The sequence below is a fragment of the Chelon labrosus genome (genome assembly GCF_963514085.1).
Source record: "Chelon labrosus genome assembly, chromosome: 10".
In the NCBI taxonomy this organism is placed as follows: Eukaryota; Metazoa; Chordata; class Actinopteri; order Mugiliformes; family Mugilidae; genus Chelon; species Chelon labrosus.
Genome location: NC_140360.1, coordinates 13031044 through 13057502, shown reverse-complemented (window position 1 = coordinate 13057502; position 26459 = coordinate 13031044). Strand labels below are relative to the sequence as shown.

Genomic DNA, 26459 nt, shown 5'->3' with positions numbered 1-26459 from the left:
TCGCGTTACTCCAACATCACTGTCCTCATCATCATCCTCATAACCTTCACAAGAGCACGCTTTGCATGAAAAACACAGACACATTTAAAGGTTTTGTTAAACATTCCACTTTGTGCTATTTTGTTTAGAGAAGGGCAGCCTTAATGGACTCTGTTTTGTTTAAATGCAAATTTAAAATAAATTGGGAGCAACACATTTCTGTCCTGCTTCCATGTAAAATCATCCTGATCAATTAGGAAAAAAACTTTTAAATGCTCCTAAGTTTGAACTTTTATTCCTTTCCAACTTTCATTTTATATTAATGTGATAAACATTATAAAATATATTGTTTGCAGGGAATTGAGGTGTGTGTGTGTTTTTTTTTTTATGTTCAAGCAAATATGCATGAAATATTTAAGCTATGTATCTTATGAATAGTTGTTCCACATTTTTATGCGAGCCCTGACATGGACTCATATTAAGTGTTAAGCATGCGCAAGTAACTTTAATTTTTCAACTTTTCTATTAAAAATAGTCTGTAGTTTATATCCAAAAACCTAATGGGGGAAAAGACTCTTTCATCCAGTTTATAAAGTGAGCCAGCAGCTCATTTTTTGGCTTATTAAAATAAGAGATAGGGCAGAAATTAGGTTATCTCCAGATGTAGGGGGGAAAAATGCATTATCTAGCCTGGTATGGAATTATAATATGAACAATTATCATATGGCCTGGTCGCTCCTCTTTTCAGCTCGATGAAATATTGTGGTGTGGACATAGAGAGCCAACACCAGAACAAAAGCGTGCAGAGAAGCTTGCAGGGGGAAAAAATTAAATAGAGAAAATGGAAGAAAGGAAGAGAAAATTTCTCAGACTTCGAGGTCACCCAAATTAATGGTGCATCTTTCTCTCTCTGAGCCGCTGACCGGGTCATCGTTGTCCCGAGGCAAGACAAAGGTCAAGAGGTGAGGGGTGAACTCTGGTGTAACTGCATATATTAGTTTAGCCTTGCAGCCTCCATGTCCTTTTGCGCCCTGTGAATCTTTTTTTTTTAATTTCTTTTTTTTCTTTAAGTATCATCAGTGTCATTTAATCTAGAATTACAAATTCCAGCTATTAAAGGTTTAAATCAGGCTCAATTAATTCACTTCTATTCTAGCGTTTATTCCAAATCTGCAGCGCGCGAGAGTTTAATTCCTTTGTTAAGATTAATATCCGTTTTGTAACCTTTATATTCAGTGCAAACACACTAATTGAAAGCTAAACAAAAATATTCCCCAAGCAAAAATGATCGTGCATGATGGCCCCATATCTCGATATTAAAATAGACATTAACATGATAGAAACGCATTGCGATACTGGGACATAACCGTGTTTAAGGGCCCTGTTTACAATCATTTACTTTACACTATGAGATGAGATGAGGAATATTTAGCTGCTCGAACTGCCGGAGTCTCACAGTTTATTGGTGGATCTGCAAAGCAGCACAGACACCGTTTTATTGTCTGCTCTCCCGCATGAGCGTTCAGGCTAAATTATCATTTCCTGATGCATGTATAGGGGTAATAAAAGACGCACCCGCTCCCGATCCAGAGGTTTCTACATTCCATTAACATGCAGTTACAGATGCATGCAAATACTCCCAGATTTTGTGGCTCCAGTAGATGGATTACCACGGATCAATACTTTTATATACGAGCGGTCAATAAATCTATCCATCAGTTATGGCATTTTAATCTGCACTTGGATGGGAGAGAATTAAAACCTTAAAACCGGACCAAACACATAACAGGAAAGCAGCGTTAATGCTCTGCTAAATTATCCTGATAACTATCTCCTCGCACATCCTGTTAAAGATGTGGTCTGTCTACAGCCGGTGCACCTACATCATCCCTTTAATGTGAGCGGTTGGAAAAATAAATAAAACTTGAATAAAGAAAATATAGTGGATCTAAATTTATAGAACGTAAATATGACATGATTTAATAATTTTCAAGACTTACTGAACATGCTGTAAAAAGAGTAAAATTAGATTATCTTTCTTTGCCAATAAAATAAATATTATCAAACGTACTCCTTAAATAAATCAAAATAGCAATTTGTGTCATTTTTAAATAAAACTACAAAGTACATTTCCTGCTGAATAAATATATTCAAGAGAAGCCAGTTCCTGAATAAATTGTCCAAAATAGATAAACAAATAGTCTTCCACAGTTTCTACGGACAATTAATATCAGTTTGTATCTTCGTTTACATTGTGTATAGAAGCGCAATGGAATGACTTGAATTTTAATATTCAAATCAGAGCGCCAGTCTGAAGCCGGGGAGGATGACAAATCGCTCTGACCCGTTCTTGCATGAAGAAACTTGCCATAGCGCTTCTTGCGATAAGCATCCATCGTGGTAAGCAAATAAAGGTGAAGCCTGATTGAAACCGATGCAAACGCGAATCAAAACATCTGCAGGCTGGCGCCCTTGCCGTGTTACGCATGGCGCAGCTCTTGCGGCTCAGGAGTTCAGGGGCAGGTGTTTTGGAGAGGTCGGTCCCGGAGAGGGGCAGGTGTCCATAGTGTCGGAGCGTGAGTGCGGAGCCGCGGGCCTCTGGTCGGAGAGCAGCCCGTCTCTCTGCAATTTCTTCTGCTTCATGCGTCTATTCTGAAACCAAACTTTCACCTGCGTCTCGCTGAGCTGCAGGGCGCTGGCGACCTCCACCCGCCTGGCCCGCGTCAGGTACTTGTTGAAGTGGAACTCCTTCTCCAGCTCGGTCAGCTGCTTGGTGCTGTAGCTGGTTCTCGGGCCACCGTTCGCCGTGGGATGGACATCCGTGCAGATGCTGCGGCTTCCAGCTTCCACGACGCCGAGGCCCGAGCTAACAATACTGAACCCACAGGTCATGTGCATTCTGGCTGGGAAGAGAACACATGGAAACAATCGTCAGCAAGATCAATGAGGCTTACCCACAAAAGACACACAAAACCTTGCTGAATTTAATTATCCACGCCCATATCCAGGAAAACATTTGTTCCAGAGTTGAAATCTAAAAAGAAATCATGATTATAATAATTGTTGGTCAAATGTATATTGTAACTTTAGTATATGCCCAGAAAGTAAATAAAATATTTATCATAGATCTAAATGATTTTCTACCAAGTTTCAGAGATAATGATGAAAATAACCTGAACAAATAATCACAGGTTTGTTTGATACACATGAATGAAGTTTTCAATCATTCAATAGTCCTAGAATGATATGAAACTGATCTGAATTGGCCCTGAGCCAGTTTGTTGATTTAAAGTCTTCACCCGGGAGCCATTTTTCTGTCTGTATAACAAAGACATATTTCACAGATGCATCAGCTTTAGCAATAGCCTTTAGGCACATTGCAAAATCTTTTTGGAGCTCTAAAACAGGAAGATGGGGAATTGTGTGTTATCCGCAGATGCGGACATTATAACAGAAACACCTGCGTAACACAATGCAGGCCAAAGCACGTTGAAAATGCAGTCTTAAACATAAGCAGCCATTTGAATGTTTTGCATTATTCCGTATTACTTTATAATTCAAAGGTGTTAAATTTAAAACGTGTTTATCAAAACGCTGAGAAAGTTCATCACATTGTAGGGAGGAAAAGTGCAACTCTATATTGCAAATATGTATGAAAGTAGTCAGAGAAATGTTTGGCGATTCAAAAGAACTCTGTAGCATTTACAGTCCATTAACTGTATTCATCAGAATCATTAATTATTTGCCTTTGGGCTTTTCTGTGTCAATGACAGTTTAACAGTTTACAAATCCTTTCAAACACTGCATTAATGACAAATGTCTCCATTTTTGTCCTCTGAGGTTTCTGGGTTACACATTAAAGTATCATCTGTGCTACTTATGTGCAATGAATGACAGGAACCACAACTATATCTTGATTTTTCATCGCTGACAGTGTGGGCAGTCGTCAGTGTGTCTTTGCCTCTGAGAAAATGTGCTACTGCTGCTGCATAATGGAGCCTGTGTGTGCCAGGTGTAGAGCAATGCCTCCCACCACAATTCATAGAGAGGAAGGTTAACAGGCCTCCAGCCACTTGGAAAAGCTTAGCAGATGGAAAGGTCAGTTATAGGATAAATGTCAACATCTGTGTTTTAAGAAAATGAATGTGGAGGAAACCGAGCTTGAGAATTAGAGGGCAGCGAATATGAGGAACCAATACAGAGAAACTGTACGTAATTAAGAACTTCAGCTTTCAGTGTGCAAATCACATGCGCATTCTGATTAATGGCTCCAAAGATAATAGAATTGATGCCGGCCAGAAGGCATTAAAGAATCAAACCAAATATTTGAGGAATGACTTGCACGCTTAAAAATAGCCGGCCAGCAAAGGGAATGGAAGGGCCTTCCAAGCCAAGGAGAGGGAAGAAGAAAAGGGAAAGATCAATACACATTGCCTCAGTCATCTGGGCATCCAGCCCACAGTAATTCAGGTGCTGTCAAAGCATAATTGAAGAATGACGCACTGGGAGTATATACACTGAGCCAGGAGATCAGGTTACAGCAGGTCTGTGGAGGCCTTTCAACATGGAAGAATACGCGAGACTTTGTTTTCTGCCAAAACCAATACAACCTCCAGAGGAAAGCATACTTTCACTAATGACTCTTTTACAAGTTACACAGTAGTGCTAATGAGTTACTCCTACAGATGATCTCCTTCCGAGATATACAGAAAGGGGTTACAGCGATGCCAACAATACTGCAAGGAAAATGTCTTTGTGCGTGGGTGGGTGTGAGTAAATGGCTTTCTCAAGTGCGTGGATTTGGATCAGATGAGTGGCTAATGTGTTTGATGGATAAAATGACTTCCAGACCAATGAGAGCTGTGCTTGTCACCTTCTTCTCTTTGGCATCATAAAGGAAGTGTTTATCTCATCCAAATGTGCAAGTAGCTCTCTTCTTTTGTTGCATTTTACCACACTGCAACATTCACAAAAAATGAACAAAAATCTTTGGCGCCATATTTTTCTTCTCTCTCTGCAGCATGTTCCCAAGAATGTTTATCCAGGTGTGTGAATGCACTTTATTACCCACTAATCTTAATTTTCTGGTAGTTTATTTTTAGTTTTGGTTGGTCCCATTGTATAATACTGAAATCAAAGTGTAAAATGCACACACTAATCTAAAGTACGTGAAAGATAGCTTGGAATGGTTTGAATATCTGTCGCACCGCTCAACACTGCAGTCCTATCAAATATGTTAGTGTACATTCTGACGACATTTGGCAGCATCATCAGAAATAATGTTAATCCCATGTTATTTTACCAGTTAATCGGAATTTAGCAGCAGTTTTGTGTTTGTTATCTCCCCTGCAGAAGCGCTGGGGCCTAAAGTTTGTGATAAAGTTACATCTTTGGTCGCTGAATATTTGGGTTAGCAGCTCCCTTACAGTAGACAGAGATTGCACTGCTGAAAAAAAGACTGGACCACCATCATTGTAAATCTTCCTCAGAGGAAAATTTATGAAACCCAACCCAAGTACATTGGCCAGTCAGTCAGTCAAGTGACATTATTGATCAAAAGAAGGATCTATACAAGATACTATAACTCACATAAAATTGAGGATTGATGGGCATTTTTCACATTAGTAGGCTATTGGTATTTTTTTTAAGCCGGGGATATGTTTTCTTCTGTGGGCGCTCTGCCCAGGACTCATCAGTCAGTGAAATGATGATCTGTGACAGCAATTATGTTAAAAAGGTGGACACATGTAAAGGTGCTGCAAACTGAAATCAATACACAAGGGCTTTCATTACAAACAGACAACTAATCAATACTCAGGGAGCTCTCCAGCTTACAAGAGTAAGTTTTACTCAACTTCCTGTGAGTCTCGACAGGCAGTGGTCTGTTGCATTATTCAAAGCCTACTGGTTAGTAAGGGCAAGCGTAAATAATTGATCATTTTCTGCGTTGAATGTACACTGAGGCTAAGCAGGCCTTCCACTGTACTTCACCCTCCTTCTGTGTGCAGTTTAAACCCGGCTTGTAACAGTAGGTGGAGCAAAAATGTTGAACAACCTAACAGACGTACATTAACATGAAACGGTTAAGGAAATAGTAACCGAGCCCTCATGTGCATATTCAAATGTGGCGACGAGTGAACAGCTATAGCTGCCTTTGAAACGTTTTGATTTGCTTTTATGTGTGAAAATATATTCTATACATTCAAGTTTTGTTTGTTGGTGACGAAGGGAAATGTTCACGGTGACGCACAAAACACGTCAGCTATTTTCTTTTCCTTTTTTTTCCAGCTCGAAGAGAAAAGTTCGATCAAACTTTCCTGACAATGAATTAAAGTCATCCAAAGCTTTCGTGCAAACGTGAACTAATTTATCTTAAGTATATGCATGGCTCTGGGTGACTTTATCCTCCCTCTCGAGATCAGTGTCTCTTGACAAAAACTTACCCGCCCGGTGCTGGCTCCTTTTCACTCTCATCCACTCAAAAGTTTTACTCCTTTCATTCGTATGAGCTCCGTTACAGTCCAAGCTGGCTGAGCTCCCCACGGCGACGTGAATATCGGGGCCATTGCGAGAGTAAATCTGAATTTGGTCTGTAAGTGACCCAAAACCGCCGTGTCGTGCCTCGTTGCTGTTTGACGCGCAGTATCCGCGTCCCGGAGAGCCCTGCCCCTGCGCCTTGCACCGCCAGGGGACACGGGACGAGTGGGGGCAGGCCGGTGCCGAGAAGCCCTCGAGAGACTCACACTGTGGTGCAGGAGGAGGAGGAGGAGGGCTGTCCGAAGAGGTGCACAGAGTCGGATGCGGAGAATAAAATCCAGAGGCAACTTCCACCTCCAGTTTCCCCTCCTCATCACGACTGCAGAGTTCAGGATGAGACCTGCCGCCCAGGTCCCGGTTTATGACCTCTTTTGCTCGGCAGCAGCCCGTGAACAGAGGGTTAGTCTCCCCTTCGGCCGTTAACTCTTGATAGGAAGTCATTATCACCTTTCCCCTGCATAATCATTGGACGGGGTTGCAGTTCATGCCCGGCCTCCCATGCATCTAGCAACGCTTGGCCAGGCGGCTGGACGACCGTGGGGACATTCCTCAGAGGAGAAACAGCAGTCTCTGATTGATAGAGATGACGTGCCCTCCTGGTCTCGGCCAATAGCTGGACATCTCTGTCATCGGGGAGGACAACACTGATTAAGCCCAGCAAGCAAGTTGCTAAACACACTTCAGGTCAATGTTTTAATGGTGTCTGAGCACAACGAGCAGGCCATAGCAAAAACCACAAACATCCTTACAAAGCAGCAAGGGCGTTGATCATCAGCAAACACTGAAGGCCTTCATGGGCCTCTCACCTATCACCACACAGGTATGAAAACACACAGTTTTGTCCTTATAAGATACGGGTTGAGGCAAATTCTTGTGGAATGATTATTTTTCAAAACAACAATGAAAACTTCTTTTTTCCCCCAAAGCTAAATTACCATAATATAGGCCCTCATTGATGAAGCTAATGGATTATGCTAATCTGTGGAGGCTTCTTGAAAAAGCCAGGCCCTCTTTAGCAAAGGGCTTAGGTCATGTGAAAGGCACACTTAATGGGTTCAGAGGTCGTGACAGCTGGTATTTAGAAGTTCAGTGGCAGCAGATTTGTAATTAGCCTCGAACAAATACAAAAAAAAAATGTAAGTTGTAAGCTGCAGAGAGAACGAGTTCCTCTCAGGTTAAACTTGCTCCTCAGCTGGATTGGCTGGCCCCTAAAGAAACAGAGTGTGTTCAGTTGTGCTTGCTACACATAGTCTAAAAATCTGAATGGAGGTTTTTGTGCGTGTGTTTACACAGCAATGAATCACAATGTGATACTTCCCATGCATGTGCAAACACGGCTACACACAAGTGGCAGGAGTGGCAAAAACAAATACAAATGTACTCACACAGAACAGTTCAGTAATACAAGTCGGTCTGCTGGGCGTGACACTGTCCTAAAAACATGCAAGCAATTCAGCTGTGTTTGGAGCAACAGTGTGTCTGCAGGAGCACAGCCAGCAGCTCAGTATGTTCACCCCCTGTACAGAAAGGAAGGGATCAAGCAGCTCTAAGGCGCAGAACAAGTTTTCTTTTTCCTTTTTTTTTTTTTTTTTTTCTTCCAGAAGTCTGGTGACCTACTTTCAAATACGCGCATCATTGTGTGACTCTCCGCTTTGCTCGCACACATTTGAAATCACGGGGATTATTGGAGCCAATAATATCCTGGTGTGCTCCTGTTAACGTCTGAAGTTAATTTCCAAAACAGTTTAAAATTATTTTTCTGTCATTGTTATAGTGACAAGATGTCGTCTTACCGTCCCAAGAATTCCAAAACATGCATAAAATAATTAAGAAACTTCAACCATTAGACTGTTTTGTTTTAAACTTTTAGTCTTTCGGTGCCATGTGGCTGACTTTGAGAGTATTAAAGACTTTTTTTTTCACTTTGTTATGGTTTTATGTTTGAAAAGATGTTACAGAATTAAATTACTTACAATCTTTTAATTTGTTGGTACTATTATTATTTATTTTTCTGGTGCCTGCGTTTAAGAAAATGTAAAAAAAAATGTATATTTAGTAATATTATTAATGATTACAATAATTAGCTTTGGTTTACACTTAATATAGGCAACTACTTAAAAAACATAATTCTACGATTTATTATTATTAATATTATTATTATTAATATTATTATTATTATTATTATTATTATACATTTCTAATAATAATATAAGCATATTGTTATTTCTCTTTAGGATAACCGTAGCAAATAACCATCTGTAACATTTAATTAAAACCTAAACCTCCTATCTGCCTCTGCTCTTATCGTTTTATTTTAATAATATTTCCTACGTCTTTTAAGTCTGCAGTAATTACAAAATAATTCAGCGTAATGAACAACTTCTAACTGCATTCTTACAACACAGAAATATGGTCCCAGCTGTGGGAGTTAATGGGATTCTACAGGCAGCGATGTGCTGAATGACTGAGTGCAATATATCCCTTCTCTCCATGCATTTGCATGGCGCACTGATCCATCTTAGTGTCAGCTCGGAGGTTACCCAGGGTTCACGCGCTAGCTTGTTTCTCTCCTCCACACTCAATAAATAAATCTCTGCAGCTTTCTGTTTACCGCCTGAATATAAATTTGTTTGCAGTCGATCGAAGACCTGTGCGGAGGTATTAGAAATTGTATTTCTGTAATGGCTTTCAGCAGAGGGAGGAGGGGGGTGAGGGGGGTAGGCATGGGGGGGAGGGGTTGAAGAGAGGGGAAAGAAAAAGAAGTAAAAACAGGTGTGAGCAATCTCTGCTTTTCTATTTTGCAAACCATTTTTTTTTTTTTTACATACAACAGCTTCCGCCTGTTACAGCCTATTTAAATTACACATAAAAGAAAGTCACCTTTTTATTTTGTAGGACAACAACAGCCATCCGAGTTTGTTCCTAGGAGGGCCATATGTTTGATTAGCATATTTGAGGTGTTGTTCCACATCACTGCCCAGTGCAGCAGAAGCTACATTATCACATTCAGTGGAACAAACGAGTGATCTTTCGCTGAGGCTCCCTCCCCTGGACAGCTTGTATCCCCTAAACCACAAATTCTGCAAGGGGCTCAGAAATATAATCTCTCTATTTGGGTGAAATGGATCCTTTTAAACTCAATTCTGAATTTGAGTCCCCTCAAACCAAACTGCTCCACAAACCCCTTAAAACATCCTCTTACAACTCAGACATTTTTCATCATGATCGCCATCGTCTCTATTGTTTTGACTGGAGGTGAGGTAAACATGGCAGCACTTGGGTGGCTGTGTCAGGAGGCAGGAGGAGGGAGGGAGGGAATATTGACTGATGTTAATTTGTTCTGTGTCCATGCTCTGATATGTGTCAATAGGCAGTCAAGGCCCTGGGATCAGTGCGGCCGTGCTCAGATTACCTCCTTGGTTTGGACTGAACGCTCAGCCTGCCGCAGCTGACATGATGCTACAGCCGCTGTTGACTCTAGACCCCTGTCTGGCCCTGCAACACAGACGAGCCTCATTATATGTCAGCTCTTGACCCTCACAAGAATGGGAATTAACCAGCGCTGACAGACGACTGTCACCGGCAGCCAGACAGGTCACTGCCATTAATGCCGTTCCAAGAGGGGGGAGATGACAGTCATCTTTTCCATGTTTATGACGAGAAGGCTCATCGGGCATCATGATAGAGCTGTAATACAGCAGAGAGACAAAGAGACAAAAAGGTGAAATGGAGAGAAAGATTCAGAGCAGAACGGGAGAAGAAGGAGCAGAAGTGTGGCACATTGACCGGTTGAAAGATGGCTATCTCTATGATTGATAGAGCGTGTCAGCTTTTTTTCAGGTATTGACATTTTTGAAAAATTGTGATGTCAGTAGTAAGGTTTAGCTTAGTGTATACCCAGCCCACACGCAATCCAGGGAATACCACTCCAAAACAAAAAGTCCGTCCACACAGAGTGAAAATTCTAATAATTGTCTTTGCCTCATTGTCGAATGGTATGAAATCTGTCACAGTACATGAACCATAATCATAAATCCAATGCAACTACTGTGCAAATGGCCAGGGACATTACAGATAACTGCATTCTGCACAGGCTCAACAGTGTGACAATGAAGCAATACCTTGCTAATACCAGGACTCTTCAACAATAGCCTGTAGTATGTGTAGCAGCGCTTCACGGCTCCAGTGAGCCAAGAGGCTTCGAGTCGGCAGAATCCCAAACATCATGACAACAAGCCATCAGTCATCTTCCCCCCAAGCTGCTGTGCACACTTGTGTGTTTCCGGAGTTCTTACTGTGGGAAATGAGCAGGGTTAAACATGAAACAGGAGGAAATGTTCATCATTGCAGCACTCTCTGCAATATTCTCCCTCTTACAGCACTGTTTTCGCTGCAGGGAAAGAGAAGGAGTTGTTTTTAATTTATTTTTTCTTCTTTTGCTTAAACATCCCCTGCTTGTTCACAATGCAGATCAGTAGTCTACTGTGCATGCTAATCACGCTTAACAGCAAAATGCAGATAGAAAAATGACACTGTATTAATAAAGCACTAATCTTGTAAGATTATGCAAGATCATGCAAATTTTCCCACTGTGGGATAAATAAAGGATTAGCTTATCTTATCTTCTCTTGAAGCTTAAGTAAGTTTATTCCTGTCATAAAAAAAGGGGAAAAGTCAAACATGGAACAGGCTGAGACACAAAAGTTTGAAGAAACAACTTTTATTTCCTATTAAGTGACTTTAGGGTGATTCAAATCCTAAGGGTAACATATGTTCTGTTTCAGCTTGTTCCTGCTCTTCACTGAAGCTTTATGATGTTTATACTGTAGGTGAAATGTCCAGACCAAGGACATATTTTTAAATGCTCCTCTGCTCCGTCACATGGATTCTTCTGCAGAGTTTTATAAACATTTCCCCCAAAACTGAGCCCAACACATCTGGCGTCTGTGGAAACTGTGGGATCTCCATGGGTTTGGAAATGTTCCCCTGCACAGCCCATCGACTGAGTAACGTTACTGTTTCTGTTTTAACAAATGAGGTTCAGCAACGATTATTAATGCAATCAATATGGTAAAAAAAAGTCACAGTTTTGTGTAATGTCACGCTTTTAACCTGCTTCTCATTAAAAATGGCTTTACATCCTCATTGTTCGTTGTTCCACTGCCATGTGTAAAAATTAAACTAGTTTATTGTTTTAAATATGGATAGGACCATAAAGCATTTTTATTACACCAAAAATGGAAACGTTTCCTGTTCTATATGCTACATAATCTATATGCATGAAAAAATATGCACTCAGTTTATTAGGTACACACAGTGAGAACTAATGCATTCATCAGCACAATAAATCCCACCTTTATGAAGCTTCATAAATATATGTTTACTCACATTGAAAAGGTTTGAGAGGGGTTGATTCTAATTTTGATTTTGATTCTACTCTTTAATTTTGAAAGGTGTTCTTAATATTTAGTCCATCGTCTTTGATGCAAATAAGGTGAAAAAAAAAAAAAAAGCTAACCAAAATTAGAACTTCCACAGAGGAGGATTTAGTGCAGGGCTGTTTTATTAGGCTGTGGTAGTGTAACTTTGGTGTAGCTAATAAACTCCCAACTGAGTGTGTGGTGTATATTACTTCCGTTTTTCAAAAGGTCTGGCATACAAACACTCTGAGACTCAGTTTAACCTCTTATACAGCTGCAACGGTTCTGAAATACAATTCAGACAATTTAAAATAAACAGCAAATTCTGAATAAAAATTTATAGAAACTCAAATATCCTTAATGCACTTATTCTGGATTTGGGAAGATTATTGCAGCATCACAGACGCAGATCTGAAAATCACTGATATTTGTGCACAGAAACATGTTTCCATAGAAAATATCTGAGTTTGAAATCATGTTCACAATCCATTTCTATGAAATTAGATAACAGCATCAAGCAAATTAAGAAGGCCGGTCTCCAAAAACAGCAGATCATAAATGTACCACATATCACTGAATATTTGCAATATCCAAATATCAGTATGCTAACTGCAAAATCTTGGTGCCATTTGATTTTTTTTTCCACATACACTTTTTCTTGTGAGAAGAACCAAATGAAAGTGTGCATTGATTAGATTCCATGTGATGAAGCCATTGGGTGTTGAATAATTCTTGAGTGATCGATAACGGTCAACATGTGGCATTTAGCGGAGGTGACTGTTGTGATTACAAGTTCATTCATTTAACCGGAGCTCCTCACAGGGAAAAGTGAGCTCCAGCAGGTGACTCCCTCGCCGTGCAGAGAGCCGCTCACCACAGCCGAGACAGTTTCATCACCAACTTACCTTTTTATTGTCACCGATCATCCTTAACTGGGAAGCATTTAAAACGTCATTGATCTTGATAATGCTGTGCCGTAATATGACAGTAACAGTTGTATGAGATTCAGGAAGTCAAATTTCCGAGATTGATGAGTCGTAGCAGTTGAGTTATAATCCATCTACCTGAGTGATGCTCGGGCTCCTTTCCACACGAAGGAGCAGACAAATAAATAAAACCTATAAAGGTGACACTGGAAATTGATACTTAACAATCATCTTGAGCAACAAGCACCTGGAGAGACGGGTGGGCAGCAGTTACTGCTGTGGAGGGAGAAAGCTGGGAAGGTTAATAGGTCATAAAAAGAATAAAGCCTCCTAAAGGCCGGGTATAAAAGTTCAGGGCTTTACTCCACAATGCTCCAAAGTTAGTCCAAGGTTTTAAAACCATGATTTTTTAAAATGTTAATAATTTAAAAGGGAAATTAAGAAAAATAGCCCTAACTTGATCACAGTCTGTTTATTCAAGTTATTTTTTAAGAATACATGTTGAGGTTCCAGCTGATAAAGCTGTGATAAATATCAGAGAACATATAATAAGAGAAGATCTGAAGGCACATCTGACTGCAGCACATATGCAAAGCAGTGCCGCGTGCTGTCGTGGACTTGGTAAAGCTTTGGAAGAGGCTTATATGACTCTGTTGGTATTGTCTCCTGCATTTTTCAATAAATATTCTGCAGCTCCTCTTATTTTTATTATTCACCAACGTTTCCTCATAACATTTCTCTGTTGGTGGGTGTTTTTTTTTTCTGTTTGTCTTTTATGCAGTCTGATAATGAACCATGTGACTTGTACATAAATGCAACATGCCTTGCCAATACTTTTTTACAAAAATCCCACACCACTTCATGGTAGATAGTGAAGAGTATAAATGACTACAAATATAAAACATATGATGCAGTGCTGGAACAATTATAGATTTGTATATCATTTAGGATCCTTTACTTAAGTAAAAGAACCAATACAACAATGTAAAATACTTAAATAAGTAATGTAAGTAAGTAAATACTTATCAGGGACAGCAGCGCAAACTTTTAAAATATCAAACTTTTAAAAATTAAATGTACAAATGCAGGAGGTGGTTTGGTTGTTACTAATTATATACATTTTTATACAGAGACAGCAGATGAATAATGGGAGAGGAAAAGGGAACAATTTTAAAATGTAGTAGAATTAAAATATAAAGTAGCATAAGGCGTCTGCAGTGGAGTAACAGAACTTGAGTAAATGTAAGTTGTAATCGCCACTAATACAAAGTTGTGAGCAGCATCTCAAAAATATTCTTTACCAGATGCACTATTTCATTCTAACCCATCTCTGCTTTGTATTCAAACACGGAGGTTCAACTTTTGTAGCCAAATGTGTTTGGTGAATAAATAATACAGCTCTGGAGAATAATTGTGCGACCTGTTTTCATTTTAATCACTTTCCGGTATAATGTGTTTTTTTTAATTAATTAATTTTTTTATGTAATTTGCATATCTTGTAGTTGTTGTCTGTCCCTGCGAATTAATACATTCAGTCACACCTGTGTCCTTTGTGTTTTTCAGAGATTTGAATTTGCATTGGTGTCATGTCCATGCAGTGCTGTTTCATGACGAGATAAAACCAACGTAGGATATGTTGCTGTTTTCCTCATAGGTTCACTCATCCAAGTTCACAGTGGGTCTTTTTTTTTCTTCTTTAAAAATATCTACTTTATCTTTCCATGCAAACTTTCTTCATTGCTTTATAATGAGGAGTTCATCAGAACTCATGTAGATCCCTGATCTGATGTTTACCAAAATATTGACTTCATAAATAATTTAACATCTTAAACTGAGCTAATAACACAGAATATTTTGGGGGATTTTAGAGGCCATCCATCTCAGTCTATAAAAACCACAGGCCACATTAGTCACTGGCATCCATACATAACATAAAAACATAAATAAAGACTAAACTGACGAAGCTAAATGGGATTAGGTGGGAAGTTATGGTTTAAGAGCTTATGATTTAGACCACCAGCCAGTCAGAGAAATAAACAGCCTCTTTATTGGCATATACACCAATACGTGCAGGGGTTAGGGTTAGGGGCTGACATATCTATAATCATCAGCATTTATTCTCTCTGATGGTGATCCCCATATAATGAATTCAGATTAACACTTTGAAATATAAGACACCGGCGGCAGAGCAACAAGCGGGGCGAAGGGGCAAAATGCTTTGTAAGATACTAACAGCGGCACGTCTCTGTTAAGCACTGAGCAATTTTGTTTTCACGGCAGCTTAAGAAGAGTCTTGAAGCAAGGAGCATTTTTCAAGTCCAACCCCAAAATCAGTTTCACAACAGCTGCAAATAGGACGGTGGAACATCAGTCACTGTAAAAGGACATAATGCAAAAATTTTGAAATTAATGATGGACCGTAACCAAAGCTGGTTTCATGGCACCACGGCTGAAATCATTTATCACTTCAAATATCCACTTAATGCAAAGCCCGGACTTTTTAAAAAACATGTAAGGATTTTTGGCTTTGCAGATCTTCCAACCCTACCAAAAAAAAAAAGACAGATGTCATCAAACAGGGCAAAGGAGTCAAGTGAGTAAAAAGGAAATAATGACTTTAGTTGCTAACTAGGAACGACCCACGGTGAGAACAACTGGCTAACTTAATGTTGGAATGGAAGTAGACTGTTCCCCCTTGCAGTGGGGCCCTTGGGGGGAGGCTTTTCGTGACCTCTGGGGATCCCCCTTGACCCCATCCACAGAATTACTGCACTCCAGTGTGTGGATCCTCCTGGCTTTTAGCGTCTGGAAGGAGAATGTGTTGAGAAACCAGAGGTAAAGGTCCCTTTGAGTCTCGGCACCATTAAATCCATAAATCACCAGGCATTTGCAAGAATCTCAGGAATCCAACACTGTCTGCTGCTTCTTCCTCAAAACCCCCCTTCTTTCTTACTCTTTGCAAGCGAGCATAGTTTTCTGGAAGAACTATTTCTTTCTTTGTCTTTCTCCCTCTTGCCCTTTATTACTTTTCTTCTAAATTACCCAGCTGTCACCACCCCTTTGATACAGATGTGGCGTAGACCTTACTTTATTTGATTCAAAATGTTCACAGAGTTATAGCGGCTCCCCTGACACCTACTGAGACCTGCTGCAAATGGTGTCAAATATTTACAAAATGACAGCTGATCTCGCAATGAATTAGGGGCTGGAAGTTATTCTATCCAGGACCACTAGGAGATCAACCTCCTCGTTACCTCCCCCATTTCATAGCTGTCAGTATTCCTCTGTGACAGCTCATTTACAGTAAGGCTCCTGATATAAAACTGTCAGCATGCACAAAATATGTGCGCAGTTTTGTTTAGGATATTGATACCGGAGCTCACATTATCAAGTGCGAGAGAAGGTTTGCTCCTTCATCATGGAAGTTGATGTCTGTCTTTGACATGTAAAACTGTTGAGACCCGGGAGAACACGTGACCCACTTCTGTCAGCTTAATGCATAATGGCCCCTTTCGCTCAGTGAAAGTCAAATTTGTGAATCCAAAAAAGGACACAGCTTACATTTGAGAATCCACACATACACAATGGCATAGTGGATTAAAAAAAATCTGTACATTGTTCTTTAAGATAATATGTTGTCATTAGTAATTGAACGGCATTTGTCTCTCGTGGCCCAGTGGCATGTTGGACGGCTCCTACGCTACACATCTAACATGCCCCCTGAGAGGGAGGCCAGCCCCGACTTGCAGCACTACAATTTGGCAATTGAAAAGGGAAGGGCTGCGAAGGAGGAGGCAGGAGATCTTGTCATGGTGCCCAGTGGGTTCAGAGCTTGTGGTTGGAGTGCTGGAAAGACTGCCTTGTCTAGGTGATTAATGGTGGGGAACTCAGAGGCAAGAAGCGAGGGAGAGGCTTATGTGGCAAGACCGTGCAACTTGAATGCACAATACTGTAGAGTTTTCAATGAATCTAAAGCATGCCTTAATGTGATTACACAATCTTTCTCATGTTTCTATTTGGGATCCAGTCCAGGAATCCTTAATCATAAAACATTGTAAAAAATTGTAATTTTAATCAGCGACGAGGCTAAACACTTCACAAGAGCTACAGTTTTCCCAAAAGCATTTATTTAGCATGTACAGTTTGTGACGTCCCAATTAATCAAGAAGAATATCAAAGACTTCTCGTGTCCTTTAATGGCGTTAACAAAAATATAACATCATTCAGTTTGAGCATTATTCTGCCCACTTCACACAACATTTTACACAAATGACCTGCTATTTACAGTACATAATGAAAAAGAGGCCTAATGTGACACTTAGAAAATACAACAACCACTTAGCTATTAAGAGACAACTGAGGGAAGTAGAAAACTCGCTCATGGTCTTATTCCCACATGCATTAAACATGCAACAATACAAATGGTACGCCTACAAAATTACAGCCAAAAAAAAAAAGTTTAATTATTATTTTGTTCAAATGTCTTGTGCATGCTGTGTATGTACAAGTATGAGCAGCAAGTTAGAAGACCTTCACTCTCTGTGCCTGAGAAACACAAATGATAACGCTGTAGCTCTCCTTTAATTATAGTTTAATTAAAAAGTTTAATGAATGGTGAGAGGGCGCGTTAAGGGGATTTCATCCATGGGATTCGGACCAGACGCCCCCTTCCCCTCCAGTCTTTCATAAGTAAGTAAAAGTAGATGTATCATTGAGATTTTGATGAGCATAGGAGGGATGGCCATTATGGGGCCCTAGTGCCAGTTTGAAATGCCAGCGTGGTGATGACTATCAATGCTAGCACAGGAGGGCGGCGGACAATTTGCAACAGATGGAAGAATGCAGTTGAGATGAGGAAGGTCTGCAGGGTGAATGCACTGACCACTGCTGGCGTCACTAAAAGAGCCAAAGAGAGAGGACATGGAAGGATAATCCGTTGGGTGCATGTCTGAGGAGGAAGAGGGGGATGTTCTGGCAGCACCTGGGAACATCAAGTTCTCTACACAAGAGCTTGAAGAGAAGTTGCAGGGAGGCCACTGGGACAAACCTGTCGTCTTTCCATACTTTTGCTCCTTCTTGAACCTCATCCTGCGGTTCTGAAACCAAATCTTGACCTGGCGATCTGTGAGCTGCAACCCGGCGGCCATCTCCTGCCGGCGAGGGCGACACAGGTATGGGCTGAAGTGGAACTCCTTCTCCAGCTCCAGCAGCTGGTTGTTAGTGAAGGCTGTTCTCTCCCTCCTCCTCCTCTTCACACTGTGGCTTCCTCTGTCTGATAGACCAGCTGCCACACCACCGCTGACTGATGAAGGAGGAAAGCACATAAAGAAGAGAGGGTGTTAAAAGGAAGTGCCATGCATCTAACAGTTCTATCCTCAAACGTAAAACCTCCACGTGGAAGCCTCCGAAGTGCCAGTAAGGCCTGTGTTAATCCTCAGCCAATCAACCCGAGACCAAGTAGAGCCCTCAGCCCTTCCTGTGTATTCAGTCATGCTTGAGACAGTATACAAGACTGGCTGTCTACTGTGTCATGTGCTCAGGGAAAGTTACCTCCCGAAGACGCAGTCTGGGGGAAACATCTGACGCCACTACGGCTGCCTGACAGGCCACATTAATCAGAGCTACACTCGGAAGCAGACCTGTCAAATCCCCATCTCAGTCACTTAAAAGGTACCTTGGGACCACCACTGAAAATAACCACCATTAGGGATTCAATTTGACATGTATATGAGCAATACCGGGGCCCTGTTGATAACAATATAACATGGAGGGGTTAATGGACACTTAATAAGACCTACAGTGACCTCAGAGAGGAAGCTGCTCTCTTTAACAACCAGACTGAGAGGCTGCTTCCTTGTTACATGCTAGCTTGTTTGCAGTGTTAAGACAATGATATTTACCCATTTCTGAAAAAAATAAAAATAATAATAATACATTATTAGATATTATTAGAACATGTGCTATACTTGATAACTTAAAACATCCTGCAACATTTGTGCAGGTACTAAGTGATTTTACACTCAAAATAAACTTGTTGTGTTTTTGGTCATATGATATAATTGTTTAACTTATGGCATCTATTTCCTTGTCATTTTATGAAACAACTTGTTGTAAAGTGATGGCATTTGCCCGCTAAAAAGAGGATCCTCAGTTGCAAAAGTGCAGTTTACAAGATGTTATTGTGCAGCGTTCTCACAGGAGCTTTTCTGTTTTGAACGTTACTTTGCCTGCAGGACTGGAAGAACAAACAGAGCATGACTGTGACACATTTGTTTAACTGTGCTGCAGCATCAACACTCATTCATGGACTAAAGAGAAAGAGCCCTCACACCTGATGGAAGTTCTTCTATTCACATTAACAATCATGCAAATTACTTCATTTGTCAGATGTTTGAGTTGCACATATGACGGATATGAATTTACATTCACAAATGCTTTGTAAACTGCAAATAAGTAATACAGAACCAGTTACCAGATTGTTCAGAGCCAGTTGTCCGTGGATTCATCCAGGGGAAAATTACTCCTGAGTGGCAGATGGTGAGTAGACTGCAGCTCCTGCTCCTGATGTCCAGCTTGCCCTTGGCGTGGCAGTGAACCACAGGCTCCAGTGGGCACTCGGACCGTTCATTTGGGTTCAACCTGGAACTGACACGAGAAGAGGAGGTCATGTTTTGCTGATTAAGTTCTGCTTCTTGGCCTCCTCTGCCTCCTCCTCCTTCATTGTATCCCGGGCTTAGTTTTGGCACTTGTCCAGAGCTCATTGCAAAACTGTTGCCATGCAGCTGCAGTGGGAGGACAGACTGTTGGGGGTCCATGCACCCAGCTCATCAAATTGTCTCAAATAAAACCAGGAGTCCCACAACAGCAGTAAAGAGAGGACTTCTATCTGTCTAATATCAGATCACAATTAACCTGAATGAATAAAGGCACGCAGGAAAGAGCACTTGGAGAAAGCATGTGGAACATTTGAATAATATTTACCAGAAGGGTGCCGTAGTCACGTGTGGCCCTCCTCCAATGACCGAGCTCTGGAGTTGGAAAGTAATCCGCTGGCAACTTGGGGAGCCCGAAGAAGCTTCTGCCATATTTCTTCAGACATTTCTATGAGCAGCCTGCCTTTCTTTACCTAGGGATAAAAAAAAAAATCATATAACGGAATATGAATAGACGCCAACAACTGTGTTATCAGTGTGAGGGAGAAAGAGGGAGATGTGTTTTTACGGAGAGAGGGAAAAAATGGCAGAGAGGGGGGAGGCAGACAAAGATTGCACGTGTGGTGAGGAGAGTCTCATTAGAAACTGAGCGCAGATTTCTCCTAATATTATAAATCTTTGAACAGGACGCGTTTATTTGAAGGAACCGCCGCTTGCAGCTGCACATCCTGAACTTTTCCGGTGGTAGGTTTTATCAAATGCAACGCGAGGACTTAATGCTACACACAGCGATGGAATAATGCACGGTTAATACCTCGGCATCGACCACAGCTTTGTATTTTTCTGGAGCTTTTTAGATATATATAAAAAAATATTAAAAATAAATTGCATTCTGTGGTATTTTTTTCCAGTCAAATTGAATTATAAATAATGTTTGTAATCGTAGGATTTTCCTGCTACATGCTTTTTCTGTAATGAGAATGTGAAACGAAATAATCACGAATAATTTTGATAACTTAGTTTGCAAATAATTTAACTGCACATTATAAATTGGCGGGCTCTGCATTAAATAACAGCATATGCTTATAACTGTCGTGGAGTGGAAGTGCAGCTTTGGCTTAATAGGATTCACTGGGAGTGGTCAGACAAAGGCTTGACAGTCATTGCCACACAAAGACAAAGGAGGCAATCATTAAAGATTTTTTTTTTTTCTATAGGACAATTCAACGCATTTGCATTAATCAGGCATCATTGTACAGTATCGTGTGGTCCAGTAGTGACTCTGTGAGGAAACACATAAACACTGTGTATGTTTTTTTTTAATGCTAAATCCCGCTCACTGCAAGACTGTATGGACAAAAGGAGGTGATGCTCAGAGTGGAGCCTGTTTGCAGCTACAGTGTTGAGCATACAAGACACCAGGGACCTGGAAATATAGCTGTGAATGTGCAATATGTTTAAGTAAAATATATGAAATTTGCAACTTCATTTTAAACCCCCATAATAATTTTTTTTTTTTTTTTTTGGGGGGGGGGGGGGGGGGGGATTATTTGGGCTAATTGTTACATCAAGTGTGGCCTAACTGAGTTACCCTGTGAAAAAGAAACTCATAAAATGGGTTTGTTTAATGTCAACAATTCACAAAAGCATGCGTAATGGATAAATAACGAGAGTAATGAATGTAACACATGCTTTTAAATAGAGCACCTTCAACCAGCATCAAAACGAGAAGGTTATCCTTTCTGCGTATTATTGGCCAGTATCAGTCTTGGCTAAATCAGGCTTTAAATGCAAGTTCCTTCTGGTGTTTCACTACAACAAAGCTGTTGAGAAACCCCTCTTTAGATGTCTCGGAGGTGATGGATTATGCACTCAGGGTTGCATAGCTTGGAAGGAGAGGAGCCTTCCTCCTTCTCCGTGTCACCCCTGATGCTGCCACCATCACCGAGGTTCTACCTGAACCCCCACAGTGGAGTGCTTTTATATAAATCAAATATTCTAGGTCCAGCCCATGTTATGAAGCAACTTCAACCCCACAGTCAATGAGAACTGGCTTAATTTGATTTTTTTTTTTTTTTTTTTTTTTACTGATTAATCATTCATTTTCAATCAGTAGGCTATAAAATGCTAATTTTGGCTTTAGGCTTTTATTTTTTAATTCTGGGCATGATGTGGACATGTTTAGTTTATTCAGTTTTAAAATGTGAGAAATTGTCAATGTAAACCAACAAAATAAATACATAAGAAAATTACCAAAATTGTGTTTATTTTTATTATTTATATTATTATTATTATCATTATTATTATTATTGGGTGAATAAAGCAGTGTACATCAAGGTTGACTGAAATGGGGGAAAGTAATTAAATTCGTTTTGTTTTCCTTACCTCGCACCCTTGAACACACTCTCTGAATTGGAGATAGAATCTATGATATACTAGCTCAGCAAGACCATAATTTAGCTCCTCCGCGCCTCCACCACAATTCTCCGTGAACTCTGTTTGAACCGCCTCGGTGGCAATAAATCATTTTTCTCTCTCACACAAAAGCGCGCCGGTCGCTCTGGGTGTCAACCCTTTTACAATTCCTCCTTACCTTCTGCGCTCTCTCGCCTGCTGACACAAACAACCAAGGAAATTGTCGATAAACTTTTTATTTTTCATACCAATAGCGCACAGAGAAAGGCGAATGGAAAACATGTCTGCAGCTGCGCAAAGGCGTCCAGATCTGGCGGATGCAACACAAGATATCGTTTTCTTTTTTCTATAACTGATACACAGTATGTTAATTCCTTGCACCTAAAAGCATAATTGGTTCTCAGAGCTCAAGGAAAGCACGGATCAGTTAATGTATTTCCAGGGGACATGCAGAGCTCCGCAGATAAGAGGAGACTGAGAGAGAGCTGGGGAGAAGACGTTAATGGGCAGAGGATGCTGTCGGTTAAAACGGTGCATACAAATGGCGCTGTCTTGGCAGAGCAAGGAGAAGATTTATGGGCCCGGTGCCCTATATTGCTGTAAACAATGCGGAGTGAAATGAAAGGACTTGAGTTTGCAGACTGCACTTCATAAGTGAGGAAAAGATAGACATTGTCAGTTTTCCAAACAAGCCCAGACTTTTGTATAAGCATGAGCTTTAACACGGAATTATTTTTTTTAGTCCTGTAAACCATAGTCCACTGTAAATTCTGACCTGTCTCTGGAGAATGGAGGACATAAATTGTGCAGCTCTGAGACAAAGAACCACTCTTGGAAAGTTTTAACATTTGGAAATAACTTTCCAAATTTCTTTACACAAATACATATTAAAATTATACTATAGACTTAAGAGTTTTTCTTGTCATTTTTCAGTGAAATCTTGCAGAACTTCTATGTAGCTTCTATGTGTGTTAACAATTAAAAACCAAAATATAGCCTACTTCTGTACATATAAACATGTCTATTTTTGTACACTCGACTGCAGACTATTGTTGACTTTGTAATATACTTTTTTTGTAATAAAAAGATTTCTAGTCAAGCTAGGACATGCTTCAGTTCTCTGTTTAAAAGTTTGAACGTGTGGTGACCCGTTTTGTTTATTCATTTTGTCATATGTGTTATCTGTTGACTCATATATACCAATATCATGTATACAACTGCAGCAGAGGTGCCCAAAGTACAAAATCAGTGCAGCAGAAACGCAACTGGTGGCCACGCAGATACATCCGAGAATCATTTCCCAGAACAAATCAAATAAAATGTGCATTCCACTTAACCTACACGCAGCCTAATCGTGGAACTATAGTCAAAGGATCGCATATGCAGATCACTTTTGCTAATGAAAAGTGAATAACATAATCATAATTCAATCTAGTGACTGTCTGGGTCCCTGGTGACACCTTGAATGGAGGAAAATGACTTTAATTTCTAAGGTCCTCAACGATGCAGCAAATAGGCTAATTAAATATTTCTCAGCGAGGCGTTATGATGACATAAAGTGTACTCGTAAGTTTACCCAGGCCATCCTTCCCTGTGTGATGTGAAGTCTACAGTGGTATATCCGAGGCTTGATCCAAGCTGTCGTGTCGTCCCCTGCTTGAATTGTTTGCCAGCACTGACAGTAAATCATTGGAACATTTCTGATGGATTTTTAAAATCTAGTTTTATGTAAATTCATCGACTCCACCTCTGTCACACACATACACGCGCGGGCGCGCACATTCACGCGCAGAGACTGGTGCATTTTCTTCCTTGAGTGCGCGGATGGGAGAGAGATTTACGGATTTATGACACACCCACTGCTGGTCAATGTGAGACAGCCTCTCTGTCCCTGGAAAATAGCAGCGTGACCCCTGTTTCAACTCTCAGCCTTTATGCAGCTGCCATGGCTGCCGTTTAAACACACTACACCATAACAATACTCTGGCCCCGGACCTTTCATTACAAACCAAAGTGGTTGAAGAAGACACTCACCTGAGAGGAGTGGAGGAAAAAAACACATTTGTACTTAAGCCGATGCAGACAATAAAAGCATGTAATAAACCACCCGTGCGCCAGAGCAGCTGACCATTTTTGTTTCGTATTTGCTCTTGTTCAAACATTTCGGTGGCGGTTTGTGTAAAGTTTTTATATCTTCCAAGAGAGAGTCCTCGCCTGAGGTGCTCATAAATCACGGGGAGCCTGCAGCGGTGCAATGTGAGCCGAAAATCATGTGTGATTCAACAGTCTAAAGTCAGAGAAGAAACCAGTTAGGGCTGAGTAAGTGCTGAGGAATTTAAACACTGAACTTCAAACACATAACATACTGCATTTCTTTCCTGCAAGGTGGTGAGGTTAAGAATAACTACAGCCTATCAAAGTTAAACCACAGATTCAGCTCGAGGCAAGATCATAAATCTAAAAACAAAATCAAACACTTCATATTAATTAAACGCTATTTGATATTATTGCTCAATGTTGGTGTTACTATTTAAGTTTCTATATTTATGCAAAATTTAATTATAAATAGGAGTGAAAATATCTTTGACTAGAAGTTGCTGCTCATCAGAGCAAACCTTAATAAAAGAGTAAATAAGCGTTTCAGTTAAAGCAATCATTTTAAATATCACTCAGCTCCTTTCCGTGATGACAAACCAAGCCTCATAAAAGGTGTAGCCTTTTCATTTAAACCCCTGACAAAGCCAAGTCAAATTCTTCCCCCATGTACTATGTCTCCGTACTTAACACAAATCTTCAGTTACAAACGCAAACAAAAGGGACATGTCGTCATTGTTCAGAGTGTAAATTGAGCTTCACCTGTAGCCTCTTAGACGTGTGCGTGGGGATGAATTATCACACACAACTGACAGACAGTGAGATTAGTTTGGCTTTCAAGTGTCAACTGTTTATCTTGGAAGTACATGCTGTCAAATATTTGTCTATCAACGCTGAATGTTTTGTCCAGGCCACAAAGGAATCCAGTGCTGAATGGATGCAAAAGCATTAGAATACATTAAAGGCTGCTTGCAATAAAACCACAGAGGAAGATTTCTTTTTTTTTTTTTTTTTTTTCAAATAAAAAGAAAACAGTATCTGGGATTTACAAGGCTTTGTAGGATTGCTCACATTTTCGGAACATCTTAGAGGAATACTTAATCTATCAGCAATAACATATGTAGATTTTATTCTCTCTCATCTGAGGAAAAATTTGCATATGGATATAAATGAAGGCTTTAGGGGAAGTGTGGAAAGTTTTCAAGGTTTCTGCGACTACAAAGTTGAAGGTCCTTGTCCATAAACTAATCACGATGACCAACTGTCCCAGTACTGTCAGACACACCTATAATTGGCAGCTTACTTCTGAATGGAAGTGCTGATCTGAGACCAGCTATTCTCTTAAGTCACAGAAGTCATGTGACCACAAGTGAAACTATTTTTACTGCCCTCTTTTTTTTGGCAGACTTTAGGGAATGCCACTGATGCCTGGAAATAAATTCCCCTTCTATTGTTTCTATTTTTAAATCAATTGCAAGCATCTGATATGAGAGCACAAAGCAAAAATGATGGAACAAAAATGTTTTATTTTTCCCAGACACGCTCGAAAGAAATATTGCGAAAAAGAGTACTGGAACCATGTGTAGCTGCTTATGTTGTCACTGCATTAACTCCGGTAAAAGTGGCCACAAATCTTTGCCAGATAGGTTTGGAAACGATTCCAGATCAAATCGAGAGACGCTGCCATTAAAGAAGACGCGTGTTTTGGAAGTCCTGCAGATCGGCTGGATGCAAGGAGAATGGCTGTCCGAGAGTTCAACACTGTCCGGTGTCGATCTGATTAACAAAGGGAGCAACACATTCAGTGATGCCCCGCCGCAGGCCTCTCTAAAGACACAACGAGGAAAAATCCACAAAGAAAGCCGAGGCCAAGGGGGACCAGCGAGGGCGCACACAGAAGGTACACGTATAGAGAGTGAGGCAGGTCACAGGGTTGGAGAGGTCGGCCATCCAGACTGAAATGAGCCTAATGGGACAGAAAATGTGTCCTCGAGGTGAACTCGGCCTTCTCCCATTTCGCCCCCAAACTTCAATAAAGTACCTTTTCAGCCTCGCGACATGGAGGCGACAGGGCCTAGAAAGGGGCTGGAGGGATGCTGCGACTGTGGCGAGCACATTAATTTCTCTAATCTGTCCAGCAACATAAAGGCTTCTGGATTCATTTTTCAGCGCCGTCTCAAAGCTATTCTAGTGCCTTTCCAAAGCCACATCCAAAGAGCAGATTGCAACCTCTTTGCTCCAGTTAAAACGGCCCGCTTAAAGTCCAGTTTAACATTTGTGAGCACTAGTAAAGAATGCGAGCGGGTACATAATATTTGACTGGATCAAAACTGGCTGTTGTCAGGGCTGTTTACCAGAACATAACACAAAGCTCTGTAGCGAAAGATTGATGATGGAGAATACCTCTTCCTTTTGTGTTCATCCGCCTCCCACTA

General features: G+C 40.6%; 2 protein-coding genes across 6 annotated transcripts in view; both read right to left on the bottom strand.

Annotated features, from left to right (window-relative positions):
• Nucleotides 1-400: 400 nt before the first annotated feature.
• hoxc1a (homeobox C1a) lies at nt 401-7058 on the bottom strand. Its single transcript, XM_084552731.1, has 2 exons — nt 6423-7058; nt 401-2882 (listed from the first exon to the last, which is right to left on the bottom strand). Exons 1-2 carry the CDS (start codon nt 6955-6957, stop codon nt 2485-2487), a joined length of 933 nt encoding a protein of 310 aa, XP_084408857.1. The 5' UTR covers nt 6958-7058; the 3' UTR covers nt 401-2484.
• Nucleotides 7059-17004: 9946 nt separating this feature from the next.
• LOC311494297 (homeobox protein Hox-C10a-like) overlaps nt 17005-26459 on the bottom strand; it is a 59181-nt gene continuing 49726 nt past the window's right edge. For all 5 annotated transcript variants that reach the window (XM_084553274.1, XM_084553275.1, XM_084553276.1 and 2 more), the window contains 3 exons: nt 19844-19988; nt 19335-19507; nt 17005-18164 (listed from right to left, as the gene is read on the bottom strand). Coding sequence is in view for 1 of the 5 variants with exons in the window: in XM_084553278.1 (XP_084409404.1) it covers nt 17617-18164; nt 19335-19507; nt 19844-19947 (825 nt within the window). In the remaining 4 variants the exon portion in view is untranslated. The remainder of the gene's footprint in view (nt 18165-19334; nt 19508-19843; nt 19989-26459) is intronic.